Here is a 12,686-nt window from a genome sequence, read left to right on the forward strand (position 1 = left end):
GCAATAATTATGATTTAGTGGCCAATTATATCTCACTTATAATGAAGTGAATGCCTTGAAGGGTATTTTATGCCTAGATTAGTGCATGTAACTTGAAAATCCCATCAGTTACGTGCACTGCAGGATGCACACACAGCAGCCTTTTGGGGAACACTGGCTCACCATTAGCAGCTCCGGGATCTGTGAAGAAACAAATGCGCAGGAATTTCAGGGAGAAGTTACAGAGCACAGCACCATCATTCTCTCCCTAATTCACAGCCCTACGTTTGGAGACCCTTCTGACTGGGTAGAACACAGCAACGAGGGCCAAAGCAACACAGACAAAATGCTGGAGGAACCCTGCAAGTCGGGCAGCATCTATGGAGATGAATAAACAGTTGACGTTCTGGACCAAGGCCCCTCTTTAAAAATGGAAGGCCCAGAAGTTCCCAGATTTCATTATTGACCCTTGCTGGAAGGAAGAACTTTCACCACAAAGCCCAGTGCCCATTGGGAGATCCATAGGTTTCTGCTCCAGAGATGTTTAAGGGTTCTGATGTATCAGAGAACCTCTTCTAATGGCAGGAGGATCAATAACCAGAGGGCGTGGGTTTAATGAGAATGACATGGAGTGAGTGATTAAGTGCAGAGAAGACACACACATTGGAAACCAAATGGGAACTGGGTATCAGGATCAGAATCAGGTTTAAAATCATCGGCATATGTCATGAAATTTGGTGTCTTCGCAGCAGTAGTACAATGCAATACATAATAATAGAGAAAACGTGTATTATAGTAAGTATCTATATGTGTATATTAACTAGTTAAATAAGTAGTGTACAATTAAAAATAAAAAATAGTGAGGTAGTGTTCATGGGCTCAATGTCCATTCAGAAATTGGATGGCACGGGGAAGGCGCTGCTCCTGAATCGTTGAGTGTGAACCTTTAGGCTCCTGTACCTCCTCCCTGATGGTAGCAATGAGAAGAGGGCAAGTCCTGGGTGATGGAGGTTCTTAATGATGGATGCTGCCTTTTTGAGGTTCCACTCCTTGAAGATGTCCTGGGTACTATGGAGGCTAGTGCCCATGATGGAGATGACTAAATTCATTTCAATCCTGTGCAGTGCCCCCATCCCCTTCATACCAGCTGATGATGCGGCTGGCTAGAACGCTCTCTACAGTACATCTGTAGAAATTTGAGAGTACTTGGTGATATACCAAATCTTGTCAAACTCTTATAGCCACCTAAAACACCTGAGGGAAAAATAATTCAGGGAAATGGGGAAAGAGCATGGATTATGTGGGATTGACTGGATTATAATGGGAAAGAACCCAAGCAGAGGATGGCTTAATATCTTCTTCTGTGCTATACTAGTCTCCTAATCCTGCTGACACTGTGTATACAAGGGTTGATCCGCACATACGAACTCAGTAAGTCAGCCTGCATTTATGGAGGAGAATGGAGTTAATGTTATGCGCTGAGACCCGTCCAGCAGGATTACGTTACAATCTATTGTAACATCCTAGCCAGTCCTCAAAATCCATCTGTCAGCTCAGCACTGACCAGCCATTCAATAAGATCTTGGCCAATACCTCCATCTTTTCCACTTTTCACCTCATCTTTCAATTCTCTTTATATCCCAAAGCCTATCAAGCTCAGCCATGAATAAACCCAATGACTGAGCACGTACAGACTCCGAGGTGGGAAATCTGAAAAACTCTAACCCTCCACAAAGGCTTTTGCCTTCCTCTCCATCCTAAATGGACAATCTTCGACTCTGAAACTGTGTCCTTGGTGCTGGGTTTGCCAGCTGGCAGAACGACCCCTCAACATGCAAATAAACAAAAAAAAAAATGGGATAACAACAGAAACTGCTGACAAATCCCAGGAGGCCAGCCAGCATCCACAGAGAGAGAAATGCAGCTAATGTTACAGGCTGCCGGCCTTTCATCAGAACTGGCCAAATATACTGCAAACTGGAAAGGCTGGCTATCTGATATCACCTTTCCTGTGGAGCCACGAGGCAGGGAAGGACGGAAGTGGGGGGGGGGGGGCAGGGGGGGGAAGGGAGGGAGGGAAGGAAGATGAAGACCTTGAAAGTGAGGTCAAAGGTTGTGGAATCAGTTTAGTATCGAGGTGAAAGAAATGATCCACATTGGTTCAGAAGCCCGATAGTTGAAAGGTAATAACTGTTCCTGAACCTGGTGGTGTGGGACTAAGGCTCCTATATCTCCTTCCTGACAGTGGTAGCAAGAAGAGAGCATGGCCTGGATGATACAAGGTTTATTGCACCTGTCTTCTGAAGTACTTGCTGTAAGAACAGTTCATTAAAGCTGCATTTTACTTTTTTGGTGCATCTGTATCATCTTTCCCAACTCTGAGTCAGAAATTCAAGGCCTACTCCAGAGCCAAACATAAAACCCAAAAACAAGCGGAAGCTGGCTTTCCCGGTGCAGTGGCAGGAGTGCCCAGAGCTGCCTTGTGGATGAGACTTTCAATAAAGGCCTGCTTGCTTTCCCAACCAGATGTTATGACCCATTGATACAATTTTAAATGGAGATCCTCCCTCTGTCCCAAACAATATTTACCTCTCCTTCAGGAACAGATAATCTAGACATGGAATGGATGGATACACACCATGTAGGATTAGGCACACACACACTTACTTACTTACTTGCAGGAACAAAATGTTGCCAGACTTGCTGAGTTCCTCCAGCATTTAGTGTGTGTTACTCATGATTTCTAGCATCTGCAGAATCCCTTCTGTGCATGGTATTAGTTAGATTGGAATCACAGTGAGTATAGTCACAATGGGCTGAATGGCCTGCTCCTCTACTGTTCTAAGTTCTGTAATGAATTGCTTGTTGCACAAACTGTCTGCTGCATCTCTGACATCTGCACAATATGATAGCAGCTGGTACAATTACAATGTTTGGAAAGACTCAAAAGACACTATACAAATAAATAATCTGCCTGAGCAACACACACAAAAGACTGGAGGAATGCAGGAGGTCAGACAGCAACTACAGAGATGAATAAACAGTCGACGCTTTGGGCCAAGACCCACCCCAATCAGGGCTGGGAAGGAGGGGGAAGGAGAAGATGGGGAAGGAGGGGGAAGGAGAAGATGGGGAAGGAGGGGGAAGGAGAAGATGGGGAAGGAGGGGGAAGGAGAAGATGGGGAAGGGGAAAGCGTGCAAGCTGGAAGCTAACAGGTGAGTGGGAATAGTCTGCCTTCTCCCCCTCTTTGAAGAATTCTTGCTCCCCATTGGGGCATCCCTCCAAGGTCATAATAAGGCCCCACATGTACACTAGTAAACAAGTCTCTGCTTGTCAAATCATCTTACTGCAAGTTGAGAGAGGCGACTGTGAAAAATTAAGATAGAACAGGATGTTCTTGAGAACAGATTAATGAAATAGGATGACCTTTGTATGTCAGCCTATCTTTGTGTTACAGTGACATCAATAATCTTGGACCTAGTTGCAAGGAACACAGCCTTCTCCCGCTCTTGCCTCGTAGGGACTCATGACTGTAATCTAGCACATATCACGACTAAGTGATTTACTCAATTAAAATGAGAATTGCTGCCTGCTGCCGTACTGATTCACAGCACTCGGTGATGGCAGTAAATTACGAAGAATCAATGGATAAGAGTTCACATAACTCTGTTAGGTAGGGTCTGGGCAACTAGTATTCGATGTTTGGGGTTGCTTAGTATTTGTGCTTCTCCAAGAGGACCAGAACCTTGTCAAAGGGTTTAGAGGTTTGCATGCCTCATTGACCCAGAGGGGCAACGTTGGCTGGAGTCGGGCTTTACGCTTTGACTCTTGGTCGGGCCACCCGTGCCAAACAATTCAAAGGGTAGATGGGGGCCAGACTAAGAGTGGTCCACTGATCATCCAGGTTCGGGGGTTCAGTTCAGGGCTAACAACCCTGATTGGTCAACCAAAATTTTTATGGAAACATCAATAAGGAATCCTTCTCCATCTGAGTGTGATGGTATTCCTCCACCTAGGACTGATGGTTGTGAAAACTGAGGAGAACCTGTCATAATGAAGGAAGCCCTGAACATCGCCAGAGATGGAGGACCTTCATTGCTGCCCTAAACACCAGCGGTGTAATGAGCAGTAGAGTAAAGAGCCTTTGTGTAGGGGCTTTTTGGAGTTTAAGAAAAGGTGAGACAGGCTTTGGGGCTGGAGATCATCCTCCAGTTGTGCTTCCAATTCTTGTAGGATATGATCAGGTCAGACCAACAGAGTCCAGTTCCAACAATTCTCAAAAGTCACAGAGCATGAGACAGGCCCGTCAGCCCAATGTGTCCATTCCCAGCTATGTTGCACAACAGAGTTGGTCCCACTTGCTTGGGTTCGGTCCATAACCCTCTTTAATTTTTCCAACCATTCAACTGTCCAAATTCAGTTGTACCCACCTCCTCCATGTGTGTGTGAAAAACTTGCCTCTCGTGTCATTTTGAAATCTTTCCCCTCTGACCTGATACCTCTCACCTAGTTTGGGCTTCTCCTGCTCTAGAGAAATAGGCCTTAACACGTCACCTTAACTGTGCCCCCTCATGATATTTTAAACCTTTATAATGTCAACCCTCAGCCTCCTACGATCTAAGGAAAAATGTCCTAGCGTATCCACTCTGTCCTTATAACCCAAAACCCCAAAGCTCAGCACCGTGCATTCACTCTCTCCGCCACCAGCGCTCGATAGCTGTGGTGTGTACCATCTACAAACTGCAATGCAGTTACTCAACTGGAGTATTCCATCAGCACTGTCCAAAACTCTTCCCAATGAGCAGGGCAGGAGAGGCCAGGGCCCCTCCAGCTTGCGTGTCACTGGAAATATTCACCTACACCAGGCACAACATACTGAGGCATGTCAATGGTTATACTTCATTAGCAGTTTGGGATTTGGTATGTCACCAACAACTGTAATCTCTACCGATGTACCAGGGAGAGCATTCTGACCCGTGGCATCACCACCTGGTATGGACGCTCCAATGCACAGGACCACAAGAGGCTGCCGAGTGTTGTAGACTAGCCTCCCCACCATCAAAGACAACTTCAGAAGGCAGCAGCCATCTTTAAGGACCTAATCAACCAGGATATACCCTCTTCTCATTACTAACATCAGGAAGGAGGTACAGGAGCCTGAAAAACCCAAACATACCATTCTAAGAGCAGCTTCTTCCCCACTACTATCAGATTTCTAAACAGCCCGTGAACACTACCTCACTATGTTGCTCCCTTTTAGCACTATATATATATAAAATGGTAACATGTGTTGCACTGTACTGCTGCTGTTAAACAAATTTCACAACATTTGTCAGTGATAATAAACCTGATTCTAACCTTGAATGAGAATATATAATGACTACATACATCGTGCAAATGGAGAGGCTAGAACTGAAGCAGGGCCAAGATCTCGGAGGATTCGAGCACCAGAGGAGACTGTAGGTGTAGAGAGGGATGAGACCAAGAAAAGGACATTATTTTGGAGAGAAGGACAAAAAAAATTTGAAAAGAAAAGTTTAGTTTGTTGCAGAACCAGGCTTCAGTGCGAGTTGGCGAGGTCAGGACTGATGGGTGAATGGGCTTAGTGCAAGTTCAGACACTGACATTGATGCAAAGCCAACAGGGGAGGAAGAGCAAAGACAGAGGACCAAGAGAATGGTTAAGGCCAAAGGGAACAACATGGCAGATGAGTGTTTCTACAACCAAACACCCAACAGTCACTATGGACTAATATATTATATATATATATATATATATATATATATATACACACACACACACAGTGACCCAGAAAAACTACCTCCAGGTAAATATTTACAAATCTATTTGGCATATTCTATGAATCTTCATTTCACACCGGATGTAATTTGGTTTTAGAAGCCAGTAGTGACAAGAGAAACAATAAATACTCTCAAATCCACCTCTTATCCTTCCACAAAAGTTCCCTCCATCACATGACTAATTTACACAGGAAGAAAGTCATTTGACATTTCAAAACTGTTCCATCATTCACTGAGATTATCCCTGATCAGGGATCTGACTCAGGCTACACAGGATATTCTTTATCCCCGGATGTCTTTGCTTAACAAAGAGGCGCCACGGTAGCACAGCGGTTATTGCAGTGCTTTACATCAGCGATCGCAGTTCAATTCCCTTTGCTCTCTGTAAGGAGCTTGCACATTCTCCGTGTGACTGTGTGGGTTCCTTCATGTGCTCAGTTCCTCCCACTTTTCAAAGACATACAGTTAGGGTTAGTGAGCTGTGGGCAGGGCATGTTGGCTACAGATGTGTGGTGACACTTGCCGGCTGTTCCCAGCATATCCTTGGACTGACTGTTGGCTATTGATGGAAATGACGTGCTTCACTGATGTACATGTGACAAATGAAACTAATCTTCAACAGAGGTCCATCACTGTCAAAGTTAGCACTTCCATCAGTTTCTGCTTGAGGAAGAAAAATCCTCAAATAGAAGTCCTGTCATTCCTGAAAGACTTGGCTCAATAACTTGGCTCTGTTTTCCAGTCAGAAACTTCCAAGAAATAGTTTCTCTCAATCTCTCCCCTGCCCCTAGCCTCCATTTATATCAAAATTGCCTGCTGACCTTCTAAATTCCATGCAATGGAATCCTTGCTTGCATAATCGCCTCATAGTTTAACCCTTGAAGTCTAAGTATCATTCTGGTAAACCAAGAGGGGTCTGCCTCCAACGTCAATATAATCCCCCTAAGGTGCACTCTGGATTTGCTCCAGCTGTGGTCTAACCACAGGGGGTAACGTTGGAAGTGGTCTTCTAGCTCCTGATAAGATCAGTCCCCAAGTACAGTGGATTCCGGTTAATTGGGACACATCAGGACCAGTACATTTTGGCCCAATTAAGCAGCTGACTCAATTAGCCAAAGTTTTGTGGAAATAGTTAAAAAGGTATGAAAAGACAAACCACCATTTCACTGAATAACAAATTATGTATTTAAATAAAATACAGAATAAATTAGAACACTACTATAAGACCGTAAGATATAGGAGCAGAGTTAGACCATTTGGCCCATCGTCTACTCCACCATTTCATCATGACAAACCCGTTTTCCTCTCAGCCCCAATCTCCTGCCTTCTTCCCATATCTCAATTATACTGCAGTACTATAAAACTGTGTATTAGTTCCCAATAGTTATTGGCAAAGGAATTCATCCAGTCTACCGTGACACGTTCTTTTGAATGACTGTATAGGAACAAAATCAGTGCAGAGAATGTCTTCATACAGTGCTTTAGACAATCACATTCTCCAAATCTTCATTTTCATTGTAACATTCAAGATGATTATCGATACCTTCAAATTATTCATAGTTCCTATCTTTAAGAAGTGAAATTGTTCCATTTTCACTCCCGGCTGTTTCTGGCATCTCCGAGCCTGAATGCTTGAAACCGCAGTGAACAAAACTGTTCTGAATTGTCTTACTGCTTAGATCTCAGTGATGGAAATCACTGATTTGGACCACAACCACATACGACTGACGCTATTTAAAAACTGCTCACTCTAAGCACAGTGTAGCGTCTAACGGGAACACAAACGCACACATCTGATGCTAGTTAGAAACTGTTCAGCAAAGTCTGCTGCCCCAATTAAGCATCATAGCGCCCCCAAATAGACAGAGGGAATCCTAGCTATTTTCTTGATTAGTTTTTGTTCTTTAAGATTTGTCCCAAATAATTGGCTGCCCCAATTAAATAAAAGAATACAGTGGATTCTGATTAAAGAGGCTGCTCAGGAAAGTCAAAGACTCCTGTGGTGGTGCTGGGACAAGACTATTTATTCAAGGTAATATCTAATATCATATTTTTAGTTTATTTAGAGATACAGAACTGTAACAAGCCCTTCAACCCATCAAGCCTGTGCTGCCTAACTACACCCATGTGATCAATTAACCTACTAACCCGTATGTCTTTGGAATAGATGTACACAACTATAATACCTACACTGGTGGACAGGGTAGTGAAGAGGGCTTTTGGAATGCTTGTTTTCCTCACTCAGGACGCTGAGTACAGTATTGGGGCATTTTGACACAGCTGTACAAGACATTGGTGAGACCAGACTTGGACTACTGTGTGCAGCTCTGGTCGCCTTGCTTTAGGAAAGAGGTCATTAAACTGGAAAGGGTGCACAAAAGGTTCACAAGGGTGTAACTAGGATTAGGGAGCTTGAGTAACAGGGAGGAATTAGATAGGCTGAGACTTCTCCCCTAGAGTGTAGGAATCTAGGGGATGACTTCTAGAGGTATACAAGATCTTGAGGGGAATAGATAAGGTGAATGTTCCTGGTCTTTTTCGCAGGGTAGGAGAAACATTTAAGGGGGAACTGGGGATAATTTCTTCACACAGAAGGTGTTAAGAATTTGCTATGAGTTGCCAGAGAAAGTGGTAAAGGCAGGTTCGGAGCAACACACACACACACAATGCTGGAGGAACTCTGCAGGTCAGGCAGCATCTACGGAAATGAATAGATAGCTGACGTTTCAAGCTGGGGCCCTTCTTCGGATTTGCGAAGGAGGGAGGGAAGCTGCCAGGATAAAAAGGTGGGGGGAGGTTAGCTGGAAGACGATAGGTGAAGGCAGGTGGCCGGATGGGACAGGACAAGGGCTGGAGAGGGAAGAATCTGATATTCTGACAACTTGCAGACTGGATAGACCAAATCCTGCCTTTTATCTATGATGCCTTCTGCGTCACAGAGCAAGTATAGAAAATGTAGCCAGTTAACTGATGACGAGTTCCCCTCTTGATAACTGGTTTCATTAATGTTAAGGTTTTTAGATCCATTTTCATTAACACTAAGGTTAGCACTCCTTTAGTAAGTAATGAGAAACAAAATATTGATCTCTTGAATCAACCGATAAAATATTAACTAGGTGGTGGAATAGACACGATGGGCCAAATGGCCTAATTCTGCTCCTATGTCTTATGGTTACAGGGAAAGATAGGAGAATGGTGTTGAGAAGGATAATAAATTCGCCAAGATGGAATGGCAGAGCAGACTTGATGGGCTGAATGGCCTAATTCTGTTCCTATGTCTTATGGTGAATGGGGAAAGACAGGAGAATGGGATTCGGAGGGATAATAAATCAGCCATGATCGAATGGCAATACAGATTCGATGGGCTGAATGGCCTAATTCTGCTCCTACGTCTTATGGCTTCCAGCTCGGTCTGAACAGGGAACAGCTGAAGGGCGCACGTGAACCACATCAGACTCACTCAGCATCGAAGAGCCCAACCGGAGATGCCCATTATCCAGTCAAATAAACGCACCGGGAGAAAGCGTCTCAATACCCGTATCATCCTTACGAGAAGGCCGTTCTTTAAAGAGTAATTGTGGATAAAATCACATATAAAGTCTGAGAAGATTGGGGATGGAAGAGGGTATGGGAAACACTTAAAGCTCCAAATCCTCAGAGAGAGAGAGAGAGAGAGGCGAACGTTGTATACAATGCCGCAGGCTTAAAGTTCCCAGTCAAACCTCGGGGAACCGTTCAACAGTCTACCCCTGTAACCGGGAGTGATCGCCACAGGTTGGGGATTTATCGCCTCCGATATCCTTTCCCTTGCTTAAGCAGGTGCTAAAGCTACCGAATCTTAGAACGAGTTCTGAATCCAAAATAAAATTCAGCGCAGCCTGCTTTTTTTTAAAAAAAGGAGTGAAATTCCGAGGGTTTCTGTTACAGTCCGATTAATTAAAACAAAGTGTGGAGATTTTTTTTAATCGTCGAATGTTAACCGCAGAAGTCACTCACCTGAAATCCATGCGCTCCAAAGTGAAGGGAGATGGAGAGAGACACGGCCAGCGGACTGAAGGCGACGCGAACCGGGGTTTACACTGGCTTCGCAGTCTCACCGGAGCCTCTTCAGTGTCGGGAGAGCGGAGGACCCAGGCTGGGGGATCTCTGCCGATCTCAGCTCCCTCCTCGCCGCAATCCACGGAGGAATCTCTCCACTGACCTATTAAACGGGCAGACGGTTTCAGTACCGATCCCAGAGGCAGGCTTCTCCGGCGTTCAAAGGACCAAATAAATCTTCACCGTCCAAACTGACACTGCCGGTTCTCGCAGCCGTGTGCGGTTTACACACTTACACAGAAACATCTATAACACGATTATCTTCCTTGCAACCGAATTCATTAAAGTCACAATACTTAGAGAATTTTTAGACGAGTATTTTTTTTAATATCGCATTGTGGTACATGGGAGGCAAATATTTTAACAACAGATATTGAAGTATTTACATTGTGCCTTTTGTGTTCGACCAAAGCGTCCCACGGCCAATCAGAAATCATCGAAACGTAGTCACAATTATGCCGCCGGGAACGTGACTGCCCGGTTTGTGCACAGCAAGATCCCAAGGCTAGTGATGGTGTCGTTGATATAAAAACACGAGAGTGCGCCCAATTCACTCTGCTCAATCCCACTCGAACACCTTGTGCTCCTTCCCTCTATCTCCAGCACCCACCGACCCGCACGTTTAGGGGAATGTAGGAGGAAACCCATGGGGTCACGGGGCAGAATATACACAGGCTGCACCGGGGGTCGAAATCGAACCCGCGTCTCCGCAGCTGGGAGCTGGAATCTCTACCGCCACCTAGCAGTAACGTGACAATCACCGGCCCTTTCACTCTTTCCGTGTTGACTGAGGGTCAGCTCTGGGCTATGATATCCTGGGGTTGCCTCCCTTCACTTCTTCGACATATTTCCCCGGGATGTTTTAAAGCCACTGCTGAGGACAAACACATTTGCCACTTGTCAGTAAGACCACATCTCTGACAATGCAGCCCACCCCCGGAGCTGCGCTGATTGCCCAGATTTCTGGTCTGGAGTCGAGGGTAGGATTCGAACACGCGCTCTCTGACTCAGGAGAGAGAAAGCTACCCATGGAGCCGCAGATGACTTTTTTTAAAAAATGTGAAGCATTCCTGGAGTGGGGATGTGTATTCATGTAAATTAAAATCGGAAGAAAGAAAAAAAAGAAAAAGAAAAGAGAAAAAAAAGGGAAAAAAAGGGAAAAAAATCAGAGGCAACTTTCCTTAAAGTGTGCTAAAATTTACATTTAACAGCAAAACTACACTTACCGCATCGAAAGAATGTTAGGGGCTAATAACTGGTAACTGGTGATGCTAATTGTGCTAATGAGATAACAGAACCACAGACAAACTAGAGACGTGGAGTGCAGTAACAACAACATCCAAGTTTCAGAAACTCTGGTAAATATTTATAACGGCACCACTGTTGTAATAAAAAATTGGATTTACTTTTTGATCTGTGGATAATAATTTTATTCTGTAATCAGGGCCTAGTTTGCTATTTAATTAAGTCTTCCTGTCGCCATTGTTACATTTTCAAATTGCTGTTTTACTGGCAATCTCCTCAACTGAGAATGTAATAGCTGTACCAATTTCATGCTCAGATAGATCAGCTTTGGCTGAAAAAAAGTTTTTTTAATGAATCGGCCAATATTTCAAACAATTCAATGGTTCCAGTTAATATCGGAGAATGTATCCAGTATACAACCTGAAATTCTTACTCTTCACAGACATCCACGAAACAGAAGAAAACCCCAGAGAATGAATGACAGAAAGACAGCAGAGCCCCAAAGCCCTTTCCCCACCTCCCACACGCAACTAGCAGCAAAGCATCAACCTTCCCCCCCACTTGTTACAGCAGAAAGCATCAGCCCCCCTTCCCACCACCCACCACGCAAGCAATAGCAAAGCCCCCAAAGAGACCATGATCTAAGTCCATTAAAAACTACAGTCCATAGCCCAGAACTTTGTCATGCCATGGGCTCTCTCTCCCTCTCCCCCTCTCTCCCCTCCCTCCCTCTCTCCCTCTCTCACTCACTCACTCACTAGGGAGAGATTACCCTTCCACACCAAGAAGGGAGATGAACAGATCACTGTTTCAATGTCACAGTCTGCAGAGAAGCTTATTCCAGCTCACCAGTCTTGAGAACCAGCAGACTCAGAGAGAGAGAGAGGGGGGTAGTGGAGAGATGGGGAGAGAGGGAGGGGAGGGAGAGAGAGGGGGGGAGAGAGAGAGGGGTAGTGGAGAGATGGGGAGAGAGAGAGGGAGAGGAGAGAGAGGGAGAGAGAGAGGGAGTGGAGAGAGAGGTAGAGAGAGAGGGAGGGGAGAGAGAAGGGGAGGGAGAGGGGAGAGAGAGCGAGTGGAGAAGGGGGAGAGAGGGGTTAGTGGAGAGATGGGGGAGAGAGAGGGAGGGGAGAGAGGGGAGGGAGTGGAGAGAGAGAGGGGAGAGAGAGGGGTAGTGGAGAGATGGGGAGAGAGAGAGGGAGTGGAGAGAGAGGTAGGGAGAGAGGGGGGTAGTGGAGAGATGGGGAGAGAGAGAGGGAGGGGAGAGAGAGGGGAGGGAGTGGAGAGAGAGGGAGGGGAGAGAGAGAGGGGGTAGTGGAGAGATGGGGGAGAGAAAGGGAGGGGAGAGAGGAGAGGGAGTGGAGAGAGAGAGAGAGCAATTGCTTGAATGTAAAGGCCTCCGATGGCTGGGCCCACTGCCTTGATGAGATTTTCTGTGATTTATCAGTTTGCTCCTACAGTCATTTTAACATGTTTTGGTCTTCACACAAACCTCTCCAGTGGATTAAGGATGCTCAGTATTATGTTCTGAGAGATATGCTGTGAGTTCAATGCCCGCCACAGGG

General features: G+C 45.3%; 1 protein-coding gene across 1 annotated transcript in view; it reads right to left on the minus strand.

Moving 5' to 3' along the window:
* LOC140739674 (voltage-dependent P/Q-type calcium channel subunit alpha-1A-like) overlaps positions 1 to 9,905 on the minus strand; it is a 376,031-nt gene extending 366,126 nt beyond the window's left edge. Inside the window, exon 1 of the mRNA XM_073068045.1 lies at positions 9,778 to 9,905. Within this exon, the coding sequence (XP_072924146.1) occupies positions 9,778 to 9,788 (11 nt within the window). The 5' untranslated portion in view covers positions 9,789 to 9,905. The remainder of the gene's footprint in view (positions 1 to 9,777) is intronic.
* Between the last annotated feature and the right edge of the window lie 2,781 nt (positions 9,906 to 12,686).

Source organism: Hemitrygon akajei, chromosome 16, assembly GCF_048418815.1.
Source record: "Hemitrygon akajei chromosome 16, sHemAka1.3, whole genome shotgun sequence".
NCBI classification, from domain to species: Eukaryota; Metazoa; Chordata; class Chondrichthyes; order Myliobatiformes; family Dasyatidae; genus Hemitrygon; species Hemitrygon akajei.